General features: G+C 36.1%; 1 protein-coding gene across 1 annotated transcript in view; it reads left to right on the forward strand.

Annotated features, from left to right (window-relative positions):
• Positions 1-24,399, forward strand: part of Ap3b1 (adaptor related protein complex 3 subunit beta 1) — a 229,246-nt gene that overhangs the window by 12,347 nt on the left and 192,500 nt on the right. Inside the window, exons 2-3 of the mRNA XM_070031216.1 lie at positions 15,793-15,868; positions 23,407-23,481. Of these exons, the coding sequence (XP_069887317.1) occupies positions 15,793-15,868; positions 23,407-23,481 (151 nt within the window). The remainder of the gene's footprint in view (positions 1-15,792; positions 15,869-23,406; positions 23,482-24,399) is intronic.

Below are 24,399 nucleotides of genomic sequence, written 5' to 3' on the forward strand. Positions count from 1 at the left end.
CATGTAGAAATAAGTTTTAACAGGATAATTATAGTTAAGAATTATTTTTCAAGCAGATGACAAAAGTTATATAAACATTAGTGTTTTGCACTTTTAGATTGTATTCCTGTCAAGTAGGAATTTGTAGGATCCTTTTTCTGTTTTTATACTTACATATCCTTTGTCAGGAAACTTGATAGGACATGTGACTCAGAAAAAATTGTGGTAAAAAAACAAATTGAATTTACCACCTTGAGCTTTTTGAAGTTTATAGTTCATTAATGTTAAGTATATTGATATTGTTGTACAACAAATCTCTAAAACTTTTTCAACTTGCAACATTGCCATGGAACTTTTTAGAAGCCGAATTTTTCACTTAGATTTTTCAAGTCCTTCAGAGACAGAGCTTATCTAGGGTAGATATTGCACATTGGTTTCCTCGATTCCCCACAGAGAAAGCTGATCCAAACTCATCAGATGGAAAACTTACCTTCCGTGGCCTTGGAAAGTTATTTTGTTTTTTAAGAAAAAGTTTAAAAATTAATCTAGCTTTCAGTTGGCATATCCTATTAGCATAGTTATAGAAAACTTATATTTACAGTAGTTTATAAATTTCTTGGAGGAAGATCTAATACTAATATTCAAACTCGATGCACAGGCTGACTCTTTGGCATGTCTGTGTTTATGCCCATCTGTTACAGTGGCACCATGCCCATTATTATGGTGGCTTGCCAGTAGCAGTGAGGCATTTGAGCCAACAAAGATGAATTGTTTGGATGAGATGCACTATTCTGTGATACTAATTAATTTTGAGCTGATGAATCTACATGAGATAATGTTAACCAAATACAGTCAAAGTAATGTCAGTGAAAATAGAATTTATTTTGACTTGTGCAGGAGTGTATCACAGATGTTTTAGACTACCATTGAGAGTAATTACAATCAGTGTTTACTATAGTTGCAGTGATCAGTTTTCTTTACATAAAAAATTGAGCTTAAAAAACCCTCTATAATTTCTCTTGTGGTGATTGTAGATTAGGGAGGAAGTGAGGCAACACTGTAAATTGATAATGGGTATAGATATAGATATTACTTTATAATTCTTTAAATATATATTTTAACATGCTTAGTCTTAAAGCAAAAATTGACAGCTCAGTTGTAAATTTTAGCTCAGTTGTAGATTTCAAAACACAAGTCTGGTTTAATTTTTTTACCAATCCCTAGTTCTCTATGATGGACTTAAAAGTTATATGATTTTTGCTGAGTGTGGTGGCTCAAGCCTTTAATCATGGCTACTTAGGAGCAGAGCTGGGGGAAATCCTGGTTTGAGGCCAGCCTGGGCAAAAAACGTTTGAGAGACTCTCTCTCACTCTACGATTGGGTGTGTTGGTCCTTGCCTGTTTTCCTGCTATAGGGGAAGCATAATAGTTGGACTCTGGTGCTCACCTACCATCCCCAGTGACAAGGGGAAATAATAGTAGGGCCATAGCCCAGGCTGGCTCAGGCATAAAGCTTTTGTTTCCTATATAAGAATTGTAAGTTTAGAATATATATATATATATATATATATATATATATATATATATATATGTATGTATGTATGTATGTGTGTGTGTGTGTGTGTATATATATATATATATACATATATATAGAGAGAGAGAGCATGAGCGAGCACACAAGCTCTCTCTGTAGAGCATACAAGTTCAAAATTATTCGTTTTGAAGTTGTATCTCTGTTGTATCATGGAAGCCAATCTTTAGCCTTTTTTTTTTTTTTTTTTTTTTGCTGGTCTTGGGGCATGAACTCAGGGCCTGGGCTCTGTCCCTGAGCCTCTCTGTGCTCAAAGCTAGTGTTCTACACTTGAGCCACAGCTCCACTTCTGCTTTTTCTGTTTACCTGGTACTGAGGAATTGAACCAGGGCATCATGCATGCTAGGCAAGCATTCCACCACTAAGTCATATTCTCAGCCCAATCTTTAGCTTTTATCTGTCTTAAAATTGCTTTGATACCTTCAGTTTCAGAGGATTTTTTTCCTTCCTTCCTTCCTTCCTTCTTCCTTCCTTCTTTCCTTCCTTCCTCCTCCTCCTCTCCCTCCCTTTCCCTTTCCCTTTCCCTTTCCCTTTCCCTTTCCCTTTCCCTTTCCCTTTCCCTTTCCTTTTCCTTACTGTGATGTACAGAGGAGTTGCAGTTACAAAAGATCGGTAATTAATACATTTCTTTTTAAACACTGTCACCCCTTCCCTCATTTTCTCCCAGTTTTTCCCTTCCTCTCCATCTTTCCCACAAGTTGTATAGTTCATTTTCAACATAGTATCCAGTGAGTATCACTGCTGCATTTGTTCACATTTTGTCCTACCATTTCTGTGCTCCCCTTACCCTTTCCAAGTCAAATAAATTTACATACAAAAGGTACAGAAATCAAAAACAGAGACAAAGGAGGAATTCCCTCCCCCCAACCGAAACCAAAACAAAAAGCAAAATAACAAAAACTTCTTGTTTCTATTTCTTGGAGTCCATTTCAAATAACATTATTTTATATGATGATATGCACATAGCTGTTGAACACATAGCTGTCCTAAGAATATCCTTGGTCTCACTGTGTGAATGATGAGAATCCTATTTATCATGTCCAAGTGTAATTTTTTTGTCTTTTACCTTTTTACTTGTCGAAGGCACATTCTAATTACCACAAATAAGGGAACCTATGATTCTTTACATCTGGCTTGCTTTGCTTAATATACTTTTTTTCCAAGTCTTTCTATTTGCAAAGGATATTTTTAATGGGTCTAGAACTCTGCATTTTTCCTCCTCCAGTCTTTTAAACATATTGTTTCATTATCCTCTGGTCTCTATAATGCTTCTCCATGTTACTGTTGATCTTTTTAAGGCTAGGATCAGCAAACAGCCTATTTGTTAGGACATAACCACATCCATTTGTTCATGTGTTGTTTGTACCTGCTTGCTTTCATGTTATTTGGCAGACATGAGTAGTTGCATCAGAAATGTTATGGCTGGTAAAGTATAAGATTATTAGTTACCACTTTATAGGAAGATTTGCTTTCCTGTCTTAAGGTTGTCTTTTATTTTCTGTTTACTTTTAAGATTTTTCTTATTACTATTAATTTTTCTTTGCTGTTTTGTGTAAATTTTTTTGTTTTTCCTTTTTTCCTAAAATTTGCTAAGATTCATAAATACAGTTGTTAACCGTAATCTTTTCAAATATTGCTTTTATTGCATTCTTTTTCCTTATTGGTATTCTTTTGTTATTGTTGTTATTATTCCTGGGGCTTGAACTCTGGGCCTGGGCACTGGCCCTGAGCTCTTCAGCTCAAGGCTAGCACTCTATTACTTGAGCCACAGAGACAGTTTTCTGGTGATTAATTGGAGATAAGAGTTTCATGGACTTTCCATGCTGGCTTTAAACAGTGATCCTCAGATCTCAACCTCCTGAGTAGTTAGGATTACAGGTGTGAGCCACTGGTGCCTGACTTTTATTGGTATTCATAATTTGAAGTATATTAGATATTTTAGCTATATCCCACATGTCTTTGATGCTTTGCTGTGTTTTCCTTTCTTTCCCTTTTTAAAATTTTTTTGTTGGCTGTGTGGCTTAACTCGGGGTCTGGGTGCTGTCCCTGAGCTCTTATGCTGAAGGCTAACGCTCTACCACTTTGAGCCACAGCTCCACTTCCATTCTATTATTTTTCTGTGCTTCAGTTTATGTATTTCCTCTTGACCTATGTTCAAGTTCCATTTCTGTTAAACCTGTAAAACTTATGAATTGGTTCTTTTATCTTTATTTTTTGTGATACTGGAGATTAAACTTAGGGCCTCACTTTTTCTAGGCAAGCACTTTTCTACTTGGACCCCAGCTCCAGCGAGTTCTTAATTTCAGATTCTGTACTTTTTTTTTTTCCTTTTTGCTTTTTTTTTTCTTTTTGCTTATGTGGTACTGAGGAATTGAACCCAGGGCCTCAGGCATGCAAGGCAAGCGCTCTACCACTGAGCCACCTTCCCAGCCACAGATTCTGTACTTTTTAATTTCTTTTTTGTTTTTCTTGTTTTGGGGCTTGAACTTAGGGTCTCTGTCCGTGAGCCCTCTCTGTGCTCAAGGCTAGCATTCTACCGCTTGAGCCACAGTGCCACTTCCAGCTTTTTCTGAGTAGTTTATTGTGTCTCATGGACTTTCCTGCCTGGGCTGGCTTTGAACTGTGATCCTCAGATCTCAGCTTCCTGAGTAGCTAGGGTTACAGGCATGAGTCACTAGCTCCTGGCTTGTATTTTTAAATTTTCTGAATGTCTGATTATCTATTTGAAGCTAGTGTCTGTTGTTTCATCTATTTTGTCCATCTTTTCAGCATTTTCTTAATCACCTTGTCACTATTTTAAAATCTAGTAATTCTGTATTTGAATCTGTCATGTGTCTGCTTGTTCTTTGTTTTTTTTTAACCCTTCCCCCTCTTTCCTTTCTCCTTCACTTCCTTTTTTTATTTTCCTCCTTATGCTCTATTTCTTCCTCCTCTTCCTCTTTTCATGTCTCAAGTTTTTTTTTTAATTTATTTTATTGTTATTGTAAAAGTGATCTACAGAGGGATTTCAGTTAGCATGAATCAGGTAAGGAGTATATTTGCTTTCCTACAGCATAGTGTCTTCTGTTCCCTCATTCTCTCCTGTTTCCACCCATGAGTTGTATAGTTCACTTTCATCCCTGTCTAGTGAGCTCCACTGCTTATTTCTTTACCCTTTTCCCCTTGATTTCTGTACCCTCTGCCCCACTCTCTTAAGTTTTGTTCAGATGCTAGGTATTTAAGATGATTCTCTGGATGATATATTCTTTCGAAGAGGGGGTGTGTGTGTGTGTGTGTGTGTGTGTGTGTGTGTGTGTGTGTGTGTGTGTGTGTGTGTGTGTGTGTGTGTGTGTGTGTGTGTGTGTGTGTGTAAATAGTTTTAGCAGATCACTTGGATCTTGCTTTAGTTCAGTTTTACGCATTTACAGTCTTTCTCATTTCAGTTTTCCTTAAACTCCTAGAATATCATTCTTAATTCTCTGTGTGAGTCTTCTGTACTCTTGAAGATGGCAAGGTGTTTACTAAGGCCTCTACTTAGGAGAGACTTTTATTCTAGCTTCTCTTCACAGCAGTGTATGGTTGCTGAAATCTCTACTCAGGTATTATTTTCTGCTGGGTTTTTGAAAATACTGCCTTGTGAAATGGAACTGATTATTTGCAGGGAATCTGTGGATAGTTTTTTGTTTACCTCTTGATTGGCTCCCTCCTCTCTGATTTTGTCCTTCAATTTCTAGTCACTCTGACAGCTCTGAACTTCAACATTTGCCTTTTCAGTCACTTACAATCAAGACCTCTTGGGTTTTCATCTCCAAACTGCTAGTGTGGGAAATGTACTTGGGATAAAGCTAGAGTTAAGGAAGAGCTCACTTTGTGTGCTTCTATTCATTCTTCATTCCGCCTCTGTCTGTCTTACCTCCTGTGCCTTCAAAAGCTGGCATTTTATATGTGTGTGTGTATGTATTTATACAGTCAGGTTTAATCTGTTATATGGAAGTTGCTGTTATAGAAGGCCCTATACTATATTCTGAACGTAGCAGCCCCTCTACTATATCTGCAAGGCTAACTTTCCCTCCTGTAAGTCCTTTTTTTAGATGTCCCCTTTTTAGTCTTCTGATTACCCTAGCTACATTAACTATTCTTCTCCCTTCTGCATTCTCTCCCTCTATTCTACTTTCTTCTCATATTAGCTTACGACTTACAATTTCCTTGGTTTGTGATTTCTTTTATTAGAATAAATAGGTGAGGGTAATGTTGTTTCCTAACCTTGATTTATTGTCAAATTCAAATGGAGAAACAGTTGAGAATAAAGGAATTTCAAGATAGAAGAATAGTAATCAATTGTATTTTTTAAAGAATAATTTAAACATGTTCCCAGGATTTGCATTGGATTTTTAAGTTAGGAGGGTATTTGTTGTCTTCTATGAGAGTTTTAATAGAGGAGTGAGGGAGAAAAGGTTACCAAGAGTTGAGGAAGTGACTATAACATTATTGACTTTTTAATCTTATCAGTACTAGGAGTATGTTCAAAGTTACTTGGATAATTTCTGATTCCTCTTTTTAGAGAGTTAATAAATGGTTGGCTAGATAACTAAAAATACTAAGCAAAGTTAAACTTTTATACTTGAGCATAAGGGAGGCCTCTGAGAGTGTGAAGAGGTAGAGTCTCACATTAGTGCTCCTCAGACTTCAGGCACAGTTTCTCCATCCTGAATGTAGATGTTATCATAGAATCTGTTCACGTGCAGCCTCTGATTGCGCAGAGGCTGGTGGGGCCTGAGACTCTGCTTGCTTGCTTGCTTGCTTGCTTTCTCTTTCTTTCTTTCTCTTTCTTTCTTTCTTTCTTTCCCTTCCTTCCTTCCTTCCTTCCTTCCTTCCTTCCTTCCTTCCTTCCTTTCTTTCTTTCTTTCTTTCTTTCTTTCTTTCTTTCTTTCTTTCTTTCTTTCTTTCTTTCTTTCTTTCTTTCTTTCTTTCTTTCTTTCTTTCTTTCTTTCTTTCTTTCTTTCTTTCTTTTCTGGTCGTGGGACTTAAAACTCTGGGCCTGGTGCTGTCCCTGCACTCTTCAGCTCAAGGCTAGGGCCACTTTTGGTTTTCTGGTGATTAATTGGAGATAAGAGTCTCACAGGGGCTGGGAAGGTGGCTCAGTGGTAGAGAGCTTGCCTCGCATGCATGAGGCCCTGGGTTCGATTCCTCAGCACCCCTTAAGCAAAAAGAAAAAAGCCAGAAGTGGTGCTGTGGCTCAAGTGGTAGAGCGCTAGCCTTGAGCTGAAGAACTGAGGGACAGCGCCCAGGCCCAGAGTTCAGGCCCCACAACCTGACCCAAAAAATTAAAAAAAAAAAAAGAGTCTCACAAACTTTCCTGCCTGGCTGGCTTTGAACTGTGATCCTCAGATCACAGCCTCCTGAGTAGATAGGATTACAGGTGTGAGCCACTGGCACCCTGCTGAGACTCTGCATTTCTAAGGAACATTCCCTGTAACATGGGTTCTGCTTGTCCTCTGGAAAACACTATAAGGATCAAGTCCTCTCAGGAGGATTGGGATAGGGATGAGACTCAGCCAGGTGGAGGCTGAAACTGGTGAGATCTGAACCTTGCCTGCCAGCACCCTGTGTGGAGACTGCTTGAACTTCACTTATGTACTTTCTAAATGAATGCAGTGACCATCATCTGTGCACCCTAACCAAACTTCAAGTTTTACTAAGTCTTAATGTTGTTTACATAAGTTTATTTTGAACGCCAGCCCCCCCTCCCCCACTTTGGCTTCATAGCATAGAAAAAGGTGGATTTTGACTGTACTTTCTATCTTTTTCACATCCACTCATGTTTGCATCACACCATGTGGAGTATTAGCATCTTTCAATTAAGTGGTTCTTAAACCATAAAGAGACACCCCTTTTTCTTTTTTTTCAAATTCTTTATTGTGATTAAGTGATTACATAATTTCCCAAGTTTCACAGTATTGTGGGATAGTGATGCTTAAAGTCACAAATACATTCTAGCTTTCATGGGGCAAATTGTCCATCATGATCTATAACATGAGTTCTATGAGCTTTACAATACAGTTATTGCTTTCACATTGGGTGATATGTACATTTCTTTTGTTTTGCATAGCATCAGCTGTTCCCTCTTTCCCACTTGTTCACTCCCTCCCATCGCTGCCATTGAGTAGCTTAGTTCATTTTGATCATGTCCAGTGCAGATGGGTCCTGCTGTTGTATGTTTTTCCCTGATTCCCTCTAGTTCTGTGTCGTCCTCCTGGCTTCCCTCCGGTGTGCACATTTATATCATATATGTGATCAGCAGCATGCGGTTATTTAGTAGTGATTTGACCCAGATGAATGGAAGTCCTTTGTTTCTTAAGTTTTGTTAATTTTGTCCTATCACCTTACATTTTGGATTTAACATCCACTTATCAGGGAGACCATGTCCCATTTGTCTCTTTGCTCTTGGCTTACCTCACTCAACATGATTTCTTCTAGCTCCATCCATTTCCCATTATTTTGTTCTTTCTAATGGCTGCATAACATTCCATTGTGTATAGATACCATAATTTTTGGATCCATTCATCTGTGGTGGGACATCTGGGTTGTTTCCATATCCTGACTATTGTGAACAGTGCTGCAATAAACATGGAGGTGCATGTGTCCTTGTTTACTGGTTCCTGTTGTTCAGGATAGATGCCTAGAAGTGGTATGACTGCATCATAAGGGAGGTCAATATTTAGCTGTCTGAGGACCCTCCAGACTACTTTCCAAAGTGGTTGTATAAGTGTACATTTCCACCAGCAGTGCAATAGGGTTCCTCTTTCTCTGCATCCTCTCCAGCATTTGTTGGCTGACTTTAGGATGTGGGCCATTCTGACTGGACACTCCCTTTTTCTATCAGGGCTTATGTAGGCATGACTTCCCTATTTGAAGATTTTAATATATGCTTTTGGGGGATATACTTTGTTGGAAACCACTATTACTTTTGTCACTCCCTTCATTTTTGCATTTGCGTTTTAGGTATTGCTTTCTGTGGTACACATTTCTTAGTAACTACTTGAGTAGAGTGACTGGGTAATAATATACTGTATATTTCACAAAAGCTAAAGAAAGAATCTGCAAAGTTCTCACCACAAACACATGATTAAGTTTTGAGGAAATAGTGAAGCCAAGAGTGGTAACTTAACTCCAGCTACCTAGGTAGTAGAGGGAAGAGGATAGTGTGTTCATTTCAGCCTGGGGAAAGTTAACAAGATCCTCCTCCAAAAACAATATCCCAAATTAAAAGGACCTGAGCTCATGGCTCAAATGGTAGAGCACTTGCTGTAAAGACCTAGGTTCAATATCCCATATCACAACAAACAAATCAACTAACCAGCTAACCAGTACACAATATATACATGTATCAAAACATCACATGGTAACCCATAAATTTGTATACTTTTTTATGTCAGTTAAAAGGGGGAGCACAGAAATGGTGGGACAAAGGGTGAACAAATGCAACAGTGATACTCACTAGACACTATGGTCAAAATGAACTGTATGACTTGTGGTGTAGAGGGGTATGGTAGGGAAATAAACTGGGAGAAAATAAGGGAAGAGGTGACATTGTTCAAAGAGCAATGTAGTCATTAGCTGACTTTAGTAACTGTAGCCCCTTCGTACATCACCTTTACAATTAACAACAACAAGAACAACAACAAGAAAACCTGGGCCTCGTAGTTCACACACTTGGCAGGCTAAAGCAAGAGGATCTTGATTTTGGAATCAACCTGCATAGCAAGAACATGTCTCAACAAACAAAAACAGCAATAACCAAAACATACTAAATAATTATTCATAGATACTTTACTCATGATAGTAAAATTCTGGAAAGAAATGACATATACATTATTAAATGGGTAAATTAACGATGTAGATCTATGTGATTTAAGTTGGAAAGACAATAACATGAATGCAGTAATATGAATAAATCACTTTCGCTTTTGTGAGAGAAGATAAACTATTAAGTGTTGTATGGTCTCATGAAAGTTTAGAAAAGACAGTGTTAGCGGTAGAAAGCTGATCAAGTATTGGAAATGGATGGGGAATGTTTAAAAGAGTGGGTACAAAGACACATGAATATTTTTTTTTCTTTTTTGTAATGGTACTGGGGCTTGAACTTGGGTCTTGTCCCTTAGTTTTTTTTTTACTCAAGGCTGGTATTCTACCATTTGAGCCACAGCTCCAGTTCCAGCTTTTTGGGTGGTTAATTGGGGAAAAGAATTTCAAGTACTTTCTTGCCCTGGCTGACTTTGAATAGAGATCCTAGGATATGAGCCTCCTGAATAACTAGGATTACAAGTGTAAGCTACCAATCCCCGCAAAAGTTTTACTGGGGCTTGATTTCATGGCCTTACACTCTTGCTTACCTCCTTTTGGTCAAGGCTGTTTCTTTACCAGCCATACCTCCTTCAGACTTTTTGCTGTTCAATTTGAAATAAGAATCTTTTGGATTTATCTGCTGGGACTGTCTACAAACCATGATCCTCAGAGCTCAGTATCCTGAGTAGCTAGGATTACAGGCATGAACCTCAAGTGCCCTAACTAGTTGATGATTTTAATGATGTGGATTTTAGACTTTAAAAAATTGAGGTAATAAAAAAAATTGAGGTAATTTGTACTGTATAAAAGTTCTAATACCTATACATATAATTGGTAAAATTTTTGCATTTTTGATTATAACTGCTTTACTGTGATACTATATTAAAGTAACTTTTCTGGTAATAAGATTTAACCTGTCAGTTTTGTAAACTCTGTTCTTTGAAATTTAAAGTAGGCGTATTTTGAACATGAAAAGTTATACCATTTAACACCACAAGATGTCACTTATGTAAAAATAAAGTTGCTATTCTAATACTGAACACTAGAAAGCTTTAGGTAACTAGATAAGTGAAAAACTTGGTAAATAGAAAAATATACGTATGCACATGCGTGCATTTGAAACAAGTATTTGTTTTTGGCAAAGAGGTATGAAAATGTTGTTTATTTAATGTTGTTTGAATTAACTATCTTGATGCTTAACAAAACTTAGTATATAAGATTTATATAATAATTTGTAATTCATATAGTGAAGGGTGACTTAAAGTGACTCAGTAGAAGTGAATATATTTTGAGTTAAAATTAGGCGTAATAATAACAAATTTCTCAAATCTTTACTGTTCTGGTGACAAAGAAGAATTTGGGAGGAAGTATGTAATTTACATCAGAATTTTCTGCTGGCCATTATAACAGATATATGAGAGGCTATTACATCACACTGAAACCATACCTCGGACTTTTCTTTTTTCTTTTCTCTGCTCTTCAAAGTTATTAGTTCTCTGTCTGAGTTAGCACAAAAGACTTTTGTTATTTGCTGTTGAAGTCTACCTTTTTTGTTCAACAAGAAGTGTAAAACTTTTGGCTTTCATACCAGGATCCTGTTTTTGGTTTCAGAGGGTAGGTCAGGACCTAAAGGTGGTTGGGTAGGGACTCTGGCAACTGGGGCTTAAGAGGAACAAACCAAGTTTCCATTAGGACATTAATAAAATTATGTCTGGGGCTAGAGGTTGAGATATCCTAAAAATTGATGCTTTATTTTTCTTTATTGCTCTTTGTTGTCTCTCCAGGTAACACTGGTGGAGGGACATTTTTAGTAAAAGAAAAAGTGAATAAGCGGGAGAAGAAAATTATTTTCTTCACATTTCTTTTTATTTGGTTCCTGTTTAATTACTTCCATTTTCCCTTACCTCTATGAAGTATTATTATTTTGGTGGTATTGGGGTTTGAACTGAGGTCCTTTTGCTTACAGGTGCTCTGCCACTTGAGCCATACCCCGCAGTCATTCTTACTGTGGTTAATTTTGAGATAGAATCTTGCATTTTGTCCATGCTGGTCTGGATTATGATATTCCTATTTATGTTTTCTACAAAAGGAAAAGTGTACAGAGTCATTAACTAAAATGGTGAAATAGCAAAAATTAGAAGAGAATGAAGTCTCTGGATCCATTAATTTCTCTCTCTTTTCTGTAACCTGTGCAGTATGGAAGAGCTTGAGAAGTATTATTTCTAAATTTACTACAGTGAACTTGTATAGCATTTTAATATTTAATAGCTATATATTTTTCAGATACAGTTCTTATATATTGTTTTATTAATATAGTTTCTGACTATTTTAATTACAAAAGAATAGGTCTTCCACATGTGGTTGTTGTATTAAACTTTATGAGCTGTTTGGAAAGTAAAAGTAAATTTTCTCTCATAATAGATTTTATATCTTTTGTTCTTTTTTGGAAAAAAAAATGTTACTTTTTTTTTCTTTTGGCTTTGGGGACACATTGGTTCTGAGACTTAAACTCAGTGCCTCATTTTCCATCCTAGCTTTTTGCTGGTTATTTTTTTTGTGTTCAGTACCACAGATTTTTCTGTCTTGACTACCTTCAAACTGAGATTCTCCAGGTATCATCCTAGGATTACAGATGTGAGCCATTGACTCTTAGCTTGCTTAGCTTTTATTTATTTGCTGCATGACAGTTTGTAATATTTAACCTATATATTAGTTTTCCAAGGCTGACATAAGAAAATACCGCAGACAGAATGGTTTAGTCAATAGAAATTTATTTTTTCAGAAATCTGAAGGCTAGAAGATCAGCTTCTTCGGAGGTCTCTCTGGCTTGCAGGATGGCATCTTCTTGCATTCTCTCTCTCTGTTGTCATTCCTTTGTGTGTGTCTGTGTCCTAATCACTTCTTGTAAGAATACCAATCATATTGATACAAGCTCACCTATATATCCCTATTTTAACTTATTTACCTTTTTAGAGTCTCTATCTCCAAACATAGTCAGGTATGAGGTACTGGAGGATATGATCTAAATATACTAATTTGGAGGCAGAGAGAAACAATTTAGCTTATAATGCCCTGATCAATAATTTGTTATTATTATTTGTAATACAAGGATTTAAACTCGTCCTTGCACATGCTGAGCAAATGCTGTACCAGTAAGCTGAAATTCCAGCCCTTGTTATTTATTTTTGGTAAGTGCTCGCTGCCCACATTAGACTTAAATTTGTAAAATGTTTATGTCTGAGATGAGAGTTTGTTAAGGCTAGTACTTGAAGTATAAAAGCTTTTCTGAATAACATTTAAACTTCATCTGAAAAGCTAAGGCTTTATTTGGTGATTATGTTGCATAAAGGTGTTATGTGTAGTATTGATTTTTGTTACTATATCAACTTTTACTCAAAGATAGTTGAAGGAAAACATGTTTGGTCATTCTTAAAATGAGATTATTTGAAGATCTCAGAAAAACTTGTTTCTGATCAGCTAACATGGCTATTCCCAGAAAATTCTAATACTAGCAGCAAAATTTTAGTATTGATTCTTTTTAAAATTCTTTTTACTGCCCTAGTGTTTGCTGAAAGATTACTACTTATAAACTAGTAATTTTTGCAAGTAGTTAAGACAACTTAAGATACTATAAGCTGAGTTTCCTGACAGGTTTCCTACAGTAATTTAGAAGGCTTTTCTTTGATGCATTAAAATAAAATTCAGTGGTTTGATCACTCTTTCTCTCTTCCTCCCTCTCTCTCCCCCCCCTCTGTCTGTCTCTGTCTGTCTGTCTGTCTCTCTCTCTTTCCCTCTCTCCCTCCTTCCTCTCCCCCCCCTTCTTTCTTTTTTTGCCAGTCCTGGGGCTTGAACTCAAGGACTGGGTGCGTTCCCTGAGGTGCTTTTTTTTTTTTTTTTTTTTTAAACTCAAGGCTAGTACTCTACTACTTGAGCCACAGCTCCACTTTTAGCCTTTTCTGAATAGTTTATTGGACATATGAGTCTCACTGATTTTGCTGCCTGGGCCAGCTTCAAACTGCTATGCTCAGATCTCAACCTCCTGAGTAACTAGGATTACAGGTGTGAGCCATTGGTGCTTGGCTAGTTTAAAAGTATGTAAAATGGTAGCCTATCTATCGAATACCTAATACACTTCTCAAATATAGGCATATTTTGAAGAAAGATAGAGAACATTTACATCATCTTATGAAATCCATTGTTTTATGTTCCCTTCTTCTTTACTTTTTCTCAGAGCCCTAGTTAACCACTTATTTGCTTTCTGTCACTTCCAATTAGAATTATAAATGAATCAAGTCATGCCCTTTTTTGTTGGCTTCTTTCATTCAGTATATTGATTTAGTAGTTAATTCTTTTTCATTGCTGAGTAGTATGTATGAGTAAATAACATTTTGCTGAAAAACATTGTTTCAAGTTGTTTAGTATTATGAATAAATCTACTGTAATTATTTGTGTAAGCCATGTGTAAGCCATATGTTTTTGTTTTTTTTTCAGAGAGGGAAGACTGGGTCCCATGCATGTGTGTGTTTAAATTTGTATGAAACTCCTAATTTTCCAGAGTGGTTGTACACACAGTCTGTCTTAGACAATCTAAGATTTTTCTAATATGCAGCTCAAAACTCATATCCTTTACCCATTACCCAGTTTCAAAACCACTTCTATGTTTTTAGGTATTTGTTATAGCAAATTATTTCTTAGTAGTAAAATCTGCATTAATTTGCTAGAATTATCATAAGAAAATTCCACAGACTTAGTATCTTAAATAATAAAAAATGACTGCTTATATGATTCTAGAAAATGGAGGTTCAAAGTCCAGGTGCCTAGTAAGTTTGGTTTCTTCTGCTTCCCCTTTAGCTTGCAGATGGCTGTGTTTTCACCTTGTTCTCATTTGGCTTTTCCTCTGGGCATATACATCCTTTATAAAGATATCATTTATGTTAGATTACAACCTCAAATTTAGGACCTCATTTAACCTTAATGATCTCTTTAAGGGCTCTATTTCAAAATACAGTCATATTGAGGTTTATGGTGCTAATATGAATTTTAGAAGGAGGGGGATGCATAGCATTGTCTTGTGCCCTATTTAATTTTTTAACTGTTGAATTTAAAGACTTCTCTTTATACTCAAGTTATATGGGTTTGCATATATTTTTGCCATCCTATAACCCAAAATTTTATTATTATTATTATTTTTTTGTCAGTCATGGGGCCTGAGCTCTGAGCCTGGGCACTGTCCCTCAGCTCTTCAGCTAAAGGCTAGCGCTCTACCCCTTAAGCCATAGTGCCACTTTCAGCTTTTTTTGCTTATGTGGTGCTGAGGAATCAAACCCAGGGCCTCATGCATGCCAGGTAAGCACTCTACCTCTGAGCCACCTTCCCAGCCCAATCCAAAATTTTAATAAGGTGATTCATAGAGTAAAAGATTAAAAAAATTTGATGAGCTTCAGTTAATCAACATTTTTATTGTCTGCATTTTTAATGTCATCTAAGAACTCTGTGTAGCTATATCACTATTTTAAATATTCTACTTGTTTAGGAAAATTATTGTAGATTACAAATGGCAAATTTTAGTGGGGTAAAGGTGAATTGATAGAATTATAGGAGAGGATTAATTTATAAGTTAGCCATGACAAAAAAAACCTGTTGGTATGCAGTTCTTTGTTCTCATTTTTGTAACTTCTTCATAAAGACATTTGTTATATACTACCTTTTAGAGATGTCTTACATAACAAACAACCTTGGAAAAGAAAGAAAGAAAGGTCTTATTCTTGTGTAATACCTCTTAGTGTCCCATCTCCCTCAACCTCCATCCCTCTGATTCTGAGTAGATTTTGAATCTGTGCTTTGTTTTCTTTCTTATTGCTCATTTCTGTGGTTCATTTCCTCATATTTACATGTCAAAATTTGTTTTATTCTCAGAATTAAGGGAGTGTTGGGAAGAGGTTTCCTCTTTTTTTTTTTTTTTTTTTGTGGTTAATAGATCTATTTTTTTTTTTTTTGGGGGGGTCCGGTAGTGGGGCCTGAACTCTGGGCCTGAGCGCTGTCCCTCAGCTCTTCAGCTCAAGGCTAACGCTCTACCACTTGAGTCACAGCGCCACTTACGGCTTTTTTCTTTTTTTGCTTATGTGGTGCTGAGGAATCGAACCCAGGGCCTCATGCATGCAAGGCAAGCGCTCTACCACTGAGCCACCTTCCCAGCCCCGAGGTTTCCTCTTTATGTTCTTTCGTGTTTTGGTGGGCTTTATAATAACATAACCATTGATATTTGTAGGATGGAACAAGAAAAACAGGTTTTCTTTATAAATAAAATACAGTTGTCTTTCATTATTTCTAATCTTTGTGAAAGTGTTATATCTTTTGTAAAAGTCCAAATATGGGAGTTTTTCTTCTCTTTTGTAATAGGAATGAAGACCTAAAACAAATGTTGGAGAGCAACAAAGACTCAGCTAAGTTGGAGGCTATGAAACGGATTGTTGGGGTAGGTAAAATACTAGATTATTTTTTAATTAAAAAATAGATATTTTGTTAATTATCTTAAATAATATGTAAATAACATTTATTTGCTCTTTAAGGTGTGGCTTAAGTGGTTGATTGCTTGTCTAACGAATCAATGTAGTTCAGTCCCCACTATTGTACATACACATACACAAATAAGATTATCCTTTTTAATAAGTTAAGGAAGTATTAATATCAAAAACCTCACCTATTAGCTGTTTAAACTTATATTTCTTCTGTAAGATAGAATTAAACATTTTGAATATAGAATGATTTGACCTCATACAAAGAAAGATACTCAAGGATTTTATGTATTATTTCATGATATAGAAGAAATTATGAATTTCCTTTTTTATTTTTCAAACTATACTAGTACCAGTAAGAACATCTTACTTAATTTAATAGCCTTGAGATTAGTAAACATTGTTGATGTAATGGTATCTTTTTGGAGAGGGAGGGTTCTACTAGAGTTTGAACTCAGGGCCTGGTGCTTGCTATTTGTCCTTCGGCCACTCTACCAGCTCCTTTTTATTCTGGTTATTTTTGAGATAGTCTTGCTTTATGTCTGTACAGGGGTGGACTGCAGTCCTTCTATTGTACTTTCCTTTGTTGCTGGGATGAAAAGTGTGTGCTACCATACCTAGCCATTGGTTGAGATAGGGAGTCCTGTGAATTTGTGTGCCTAGGCTGGCCTTTTTGTCACCACCATTGTTGGTTTTGTTTTTGGTTATTTTAATATAATAACAGAAAAGTGTAGTATCCTTAAACTCTATTGCAATAAAGAACAGTACAAATGAAGTAAATGTGGCAGAAGTGCCACAAATTAGAGCCTAAATTCCCATTCTTTTCTTGTTATGTTAAATTCCAAACCCCAGTTATGAAACACAATTTCAGGTATCAGTAGGAAAAGATAGGAAAGGACTAGTTGTATCTAAAGAGTGAATGTGAATGACATGATTCTTGCTTTCTGGTTTATGCCATTTGGTAATGTTGGGGGGAAATTTTGAGGATCCTGTAAGTTTATTTTTCAATATTAATAACATGAGCAGACAGTTCTTACTTTGCATGAATAGGAAATTCAAGGACCACAATTTAAAGAACACCAGTCTTTCAATAACATAGTTCAAATTTCAGTTACCATGGTATATTAACTCAGTAATTGCATAATGTACAAACTTTACTACAGCTCTTCAGTCTACAGATTCCTGTTTAAGTTACCAATGTACATCATGATCATTGACTGATAATTTTATTTCTCTCAAAATATACTTGCATCTGTTTATTGATCAGATATCAAAGAATGTAGTTGTTTTTGTTTACCAATGAAAACTTATGTGACATTTGAAAAAAATGGATAATAGAAAAATTGGATCAGTAAAGAAGAAAATGAGTAGAAATGAAAAGGGATAATACTGGAAGTGAAATCAGCCAGAATATTAATGGAGTTATACAGAAATAATGATCTGTGCAAATACAGCTATTAATTTCCAAAAGATACTAACTTTCTAGCAAGAGAAACTTAGTTGAGATAAGCTTATTGATTCAGCGAAGGAAAGAGTTTTTGATACAAAATATGAAGATAGGAGCTGGGAAGGTGGCTCATTGGTAAAGTGCTTGCCTTGCATGCATGAGGCCCAGGATTCGATTCCTCAGCACCACATAAGCAGAAAAAACTGGAAGTGGCGTTGTGACTAAAATGGTAGAGCACTAGGCTTGAGCTGAAGAGCTCAGAGACAGTGCCCAGGCCCAGATTTCAGGCCCAAGACCAAAAAAAAAAAAAAAGTTTGAAGATGTCTCAGACAAACTGATGCTGGCAAAAAACTCCACATTAATTGAAGAAATTCTTAACAGATAATTAACAACATTGAAAGAGAAAAAGATAAAACATTAGCCCTTAATCCATACATAGAAAGAACTATGAGTTTATAATGGCAAAGAAAAGATGCCTGCTCTGGTCACTATTGTAAATTAAATAATAAAAAGACCAACTCCTGTTTAAAGTTTTTTTATTTATTAATTTTGTTGGTTGTTGGCTTGAACTCTGGGCCTGGGCACTGTCCCTCAGCTCTTCAGCAAGCCTAGTGCTCTACCACTTGAGCCACAGCGCCACTTCCTGTTTTCTGGTGGTTAATTGGAGATAATAGTCTCTTGGACTTTCCTGCCCAGGCTGGCTTTGAACTGTGATTCTCAGATCTCAGCCTCCTGACAGCTAGGATTACAGGCATGAGCCACGAGTGCCCTGCTTAAAGTTTTTTTTGTTTTTAATCCTTTAATAATCCGTCCGTCCATCCATCCGTCCGTCCATCCATCCATCCCTCTCTACCTTCCTTCCTTCTTTCCTTCCTTCCTTCCTTCCTTCCTTCCTTCCTTCCTTCCTTCCTTCCTTCCTTCCTTCCTTCCTTCCTCTCCTCTCTTTCATGCCAATAGTCTTTGGAAATGTTTAAAACTTTTTCAATTTTTAAAAATTGAAAATGTGGGGCTGGGAAGGTGGCTCAGTGGTAGAGCACTTGGCTTGCATGCATGAGGCCCTGGGTTCGATTCCTCAGTACCACATAAGCAAAAAGAAAAAAGCCGGAAGTGGCGCTGTGGCTCAAGTGGTAGAGTGCTAGCCTTGAGCTGAAGAGCTGAGGGACAGTGCCCAGGCCAGGTTTCAGGTCCCACGACTGATCAAAAAAAAAAAATTAAAAATTGAAAATGTGGCATTTGATAGTATTTTCTGTCTTCCTTTCAGACTGATAAATAATGATATTCTCACATTCTGGGTTACTAGATTGTCATAAATGTAATTTAAATATAAATAAGTGTATTAAAAGAAATGTAAAAATAGCTACATATGAGTAATTGTTATAGAAGCGGGGTGTAGCTCAGTGGCAAAGCACTTGCCTAGCTAGTATAATGTCCTAAAAAAGAAAAAAAGAGTAATTGTTATGTGCTCTATTTTTAGAAAGTTTGTAAAGAAAATTTGGGTAATTTGTATAATAAATTGATTGTAAATACAGTATTTGTAAATACAAATTTGTATATATAAATACTATTTTGTATATACAAATTTGGATATACATTTGTATAATAAATTTATTATACAAATTAAATATATACTTTCTCATTTAAAAACTCACTACAAAGTTATAGTAATCAAAATAGTGAGGTATTGGGATAAAGCTAGACATAAAGACCAATAGAACAGCATAGAGAGCCCAGAACTTTGACATACTTGGTCAAATGTCTTTTTTTTTTTTTTTCTTCTATCAATTCCTTGGCTTGACCTCAGGGTTTTACACTTTCAATCAGCTTTCTTGGTCATGGCTAGTCCTCTACCACTTGAGCAGACATCCAGTCTTGCTGTTAATTGGTCTTTAGGATTTTGCTGCTGGGGCTGTTTTGGAACTTGAGTCTTCTATCTCTCAGCCTCCTGAGTTGTTATGATTAGAGGTGCATGGCTTTAAATGAACTTATTTTTTTATTTTTTCTTTGTTTTTGTGCCAGTACTCAGGATTAAACTCAGGGCCTGGGCACTAGTTCATAAGCTTTTTTCATTTAAGGCTAGTTCTCTACCACTTGAGCCACAGCTCCACTTTGGTGGTTAATTGGAGATAAGAGTCACATCAACTTTTCTGCCCAGCTGCCTTTGAACCTCAATCCTCTGATCTCAGCCTCCTGAGTAGCTAGGATTATAGGTATAAGCTACCAGTCCCAGCTCACATGACTTTTGGTAAGGGTGTAAGAACACCCAATGGTAAAATAGTGCTGGTAAAACTAGATAACCACATGAAAACAAATCAGAATGGATCCCAGACCCGTGTAAGAGCTAAAACTATATAACTCTAAAAAGTAAACATAGAAATAAGGCTCCATGACATTGGACATAACGAAGGCTTCTTAGTTCTGATGTCAAAACTTGAGCAACAAAAGAAAACATAGTTTAGATTTTACCAGAATTTTTGTGATTCAAAGAACTACATCAAGAATGTGAAAAGGCAACCACAAGATGGAGCAAATATTTGCAAATCCTCTGTTTAAGAATTAATACCTAAAATATAGATTAAAAAATTTAACATGCAGAGTGCCAGGGTCTGAAGCCTATACTCCTAGCTACTCAGGAGGCTGAGATCTGAGGATTGCAGTTCAAAGCCAGCCCAGACAGGAAAGTCCGTGAGACTCTTATCTCCAATTAACTACCAGAAAACTGGAAGGTGGCACTATGGCTTAAGTGGTAGAGCACTTGCTTTGAACTGAAGAGCTCAGGGACAGCTCCCTGGCTCAGAGTTCAAGCCCCATGACTGACAAAAAATAAAAATAAAAATAAATCTAACATATTAGTTCATAAAGAACATTTATAATTCAGTGATTAACTCAGTGAAAAAGGTAGTTAAAAGACTTTAGACATTTGTGAACAGTATACCAGTGGTCAATAAACACATGGGATGGTGTTCTATATCATTAACTAGTAGGAAAAGAGTAACTTTCATGGCTTTTCTGGGTAGTTTTTGTGTGTTTAAGAGCCTCTGGAGAATAGATACTGTAGTCTGTTGTTTGGTATTCAACTGTCAGTTACTATTAACTTCTGTTAGATAAAGCTATCTAAGAACCAAGAACTGTGTGATAATTAGGTGATGTTCGATTCATCTGGTTCATCTACAATTAAGTACTGAATTTTGTTATGGAGCGGTGATGTCTTACATCTTTGTATTCTTTAGGATTTTATTTAAGAGTAGTGTTTTTCTGAGATGTTATTTCAAGTGAACAATATTGTGCAGAAATTTTTTTGAAATTTCTTTCATATGGCTAGGAAATTATCTTTAGTTAAAAAGATCTTAGCAAAGTCAGGAAGATCACAGTTTGAGGACAGCCTGGGTAGAAGTTATTGAGATCTTATCTCAGAAGTAAGTCTAAAGCTGAACACTGGTGTCTCATGCCCATAATATTAGCTACTAAGAAGGCTGAGATCTGAGGATCACAGTTTGAAGTCAGCCTGGGTAGGAAAGTCCATAAAACTCTTAACAGAAAGCCAGAAGTAGAGTTGTGGCTCAAGTGGTAGAGCACCAACCTTGAACAGAAAAAAAATCTCAGGGACAGTGCTCAGGCCCTCAGTTCAAGCCCCAGCATTGGCACAAACAAAAAGTAAGTCTAGTATGGTGGTAGACACCTGTAATCCCGTGTATTTGGGCGGTGGAGCCCCAGGGCATGGAGGTTGAGATCAGCTTGGGCAAAAGACCCTTATCTGAAAAAAGAGGCTGTAAGCAACAGGACTAGGGTGTCCTTCAATGGTAGAGTGTTGCCTAGAAAGTTTGAGGCTCTGAATTCAACCTTCAGTAATAAATGGAAGAGGCCTTCAAGGGCATATGATTTCTCTCATCTTACTTTAGATAAGGAAATTGAAAAGGTTTATAAATCATGTAAAGATCAGTACTTTGTGAGTCTTCTGTGAATGTTGCAGGTAAGGAAATAGAATGTATAAAAAAGTCAAGAGATTTTTTTTTTTTTTTTGGGTGTGTTTATTTTTGGTTTTCTCAGACAGGGTCTTGCTATGTAGCCTGGGCTGTCTCAACTTGCAGTCCTCCTGCCTAGCCTGAGTGCAAGAGTCACAGAATCACCATGCCTGGCTCCTTTAAACAGATATTTCAAACCTGTCATATAAAAAGGTCTTAATGAAAAATTTTTACACACTTCATAATGCTTAAAGTATCATACTCATACAATACTGTATACACTATTTGTCATTAATAAATCTATTGCCTTTTATATTTTCACTTAGTGTGATATTTATAAACAATCATTTTGTGTTTACCTAATTCTAGACTGTTTAAAGGTATATAAACATATTTTGAGAATGAGCTAAGGAAATGAGAATACAGAGAAGTATAAAATGAAAATAATATAAATACATGGTAGTATATAGGGAATTGCAAATGAAAAGTGTAGATTGTAAACTCCAGGGCATAGTAAGATTGGGAATTTGGTTTCTGCATGTGCTGTTAGAAGATGGCTAACAAGGGACAATGAGTAGAATTTGATAGACCATAGGTAGAAGAGTTCAACTTAGAAATGGATAATATTTTGTTAGTGAGCAAGATCACTTTGACTGGGTAAGAGTATTGGGGTAAAACATTAGGTTGAGGAGCTTAAGAATGGATGGTTGTTAGGGCTGGGAAGGTGGCTCAGTGGTAGAGTGCTTTCCTTGCATGCATGAGGCCCTCGGTTTGATTCCTCAGCACCACATAAGCAAAAAAAGAAAAAAGCCGGAAGTGGCGCTGTGGCTCAAGTGGTAGAGTGCTAGGCTTGAGCTGAAGAGCTGAGGGATAGCGCCCAGGCCCAGAGTTCAGGCCCCACGACTGGACCCTCTCCCCCCCGCTCCCCCCCCCCCCCCCCAAAAAAAAAAGATTGGATGGTCGTGTATATTGTAAAAGGTATTTGAGTGTTAAATGAAATAGTTTGGCCTGGACTCTAGATAGTTGTGAGGTTTTGAAATCTTTTGAGGGAGAGCTGATATGTAGAAAGTAAGGGTTTTAGTTTTAGTTTTAGTTTTAGTTTTTGTTTCTAAGTACCAGGGATCAAACCCTTGGGCATCATGCATGCTAGTATATTCTACCACAGGAGATTAACCTCATCTCCCAGAGTATAATTTTAAGTATATTAGATTGTCTATGATATACAGTATGGATAGAAGAGTCCCTTGTGAGGTACTGTTGGCATAGAATAGTAGCAGTTCAAAGGGATTAATATTAAGTGCAAGTAACAAGGCCTAGTTATTGTGTATATATGAGGGGGAAAAAGATGGTTTCTGTTATTTAGAAAGAATTGATAGAAATAGGAAATTCTGCCATCAGTGGCATATCATCTTGAAAAATAGTTTGGATTTAGGGACAGCATCTTTGGAATGAGAGACTTTTAATGGCGCCTCATGAGAGAGGTGGAAGTTGGGCTCAGAGTTTTGAGGAACTGAATCTTGCCTATAGAAGTTGACAGTCATGAGAGTGAATGAAATCTCAGAATCATCTCAGATTTGAAGAGATGGTGTCACACTCAATTTCAGCAGGTTCAGGAAGAATCTGGGTATAGGAACTTTGAAAATAATAGTTGGACAAGTAGAACTTATGAAAACCAACTGCATGAAAATCAGTTTGTTCTTAGTAACATTCTTTTTTCCTATTGCAAATACACTACATCTTTCATGTAAGAAATTGGAAAATAAAAAATAAAACACTACAAATACTTAAAAGTATTTACAACATGACCAGCTGGAGAAAAATATTGTATATATTTGAAAATATATCTTAGATTGCCATATAATTCTTCCTTAATATGTATTATATTGACTCACAGCAGTGTTTAGTCTTCGTTATGGATAGTTGAGATAAATTGGGTGAGTGGGAGAAGAGTTTGGCTGTTTTACATAGCTTATTTGATGTCACAATTTTGCAAATATTTAGTGTATGTAGAATTTTCCATAATATCTATTTTATTTTCAAATAACTTATCTAAAAGAAATTTCTGCTCTAATATTCATCTTTTATTTTTCAGATGATTGCAAAAGGGAAAAATGCATCTGAACTCTTTCCTGCTGTTGTGAAGAATGTGGCCAGTAAAAATATTGAGGTACTGTTTTGATTCATGATTTTCATGTTTCTTTTTTGTAAATAGAACATAAATTTTCAGTTACTTTGAAATGCAACATCAGGTATTTAAATATTACTGAATCCTTGTTAGTATATACTTACAATGTTCATAATCTTTTTCATTTTTTTGTTTGGTGATGGTGGGACTTGAACTCGTTGTTTATGCTAGACAAGCAGTGTGTTACTGAGCTACATCTCCAGCCTCTGTCTACAATCTTTTAAAAAAATTGGCATCAATCAGTTGTACAAAGGATTTCATTTAAACAGTTCTTTTTATGTATAGTAAATAAAAGAATCATGGCTTGATAATGGCAGTAGAAAATTTTAAGTAGAGCAAAGGAAAAGACTACCTGGGTCATACTTTAGTTGTATAATACATTGCTATGATAACAGAAACACAGCTGATGTATAGTAGATTCTTTTATTTGAACATCTCTCCAGTAAACCTTTTTCTAATATGAAGTAGATTATAGTAGCTTATTATAACTTATTTCTAAAATATCAGTTAATAATTGGGAGATATTTATATAATTTTTACACATTTTTGTTTTTTTATTTTTTACTGCTATTATAAAGGTGATATACATAAATTACATAAGTCAGGCAATGAATGCATTTCTTTTTGGACAGTGTCATCCCTTCCCTCACTCCCAGTTTTTCCCTCAATATTTATACTTTTAATCACAATTTAGTAGATATTTCTTTGCTTTTTATCCAGAATTCTGAATTGATCATTTTAAACATACCCTTTCTTTGATGTCTTATGGTCATAATACCTGAGCTTCTAATGATATGTAATTTAGTTTTATGGCTACTCGTAGAAGAAAGTCCAAATTGCTGAAAAAAAAATCAAAATTTAACTTAGAAAAATCATGAGGTGTAGGTGAAGCTGGTCTTA

This window comes from Dipodomys merriami, unplaced genomic scaffold (assembly GCF_024711535.1).
Source record: "Dipodomys merriami isolate MVZ:Mamm:240054 unplaced genomic scaffold, mDipMer1.0.p SCAF_20, whole genome shotgun sequence".
Taxonomy (NCBI): Eukaryota; Metazoa; Chordata; class Mammalia; order Rodentia; family Heteromyidae; genus Dipodomys; species Dipodomys merriami.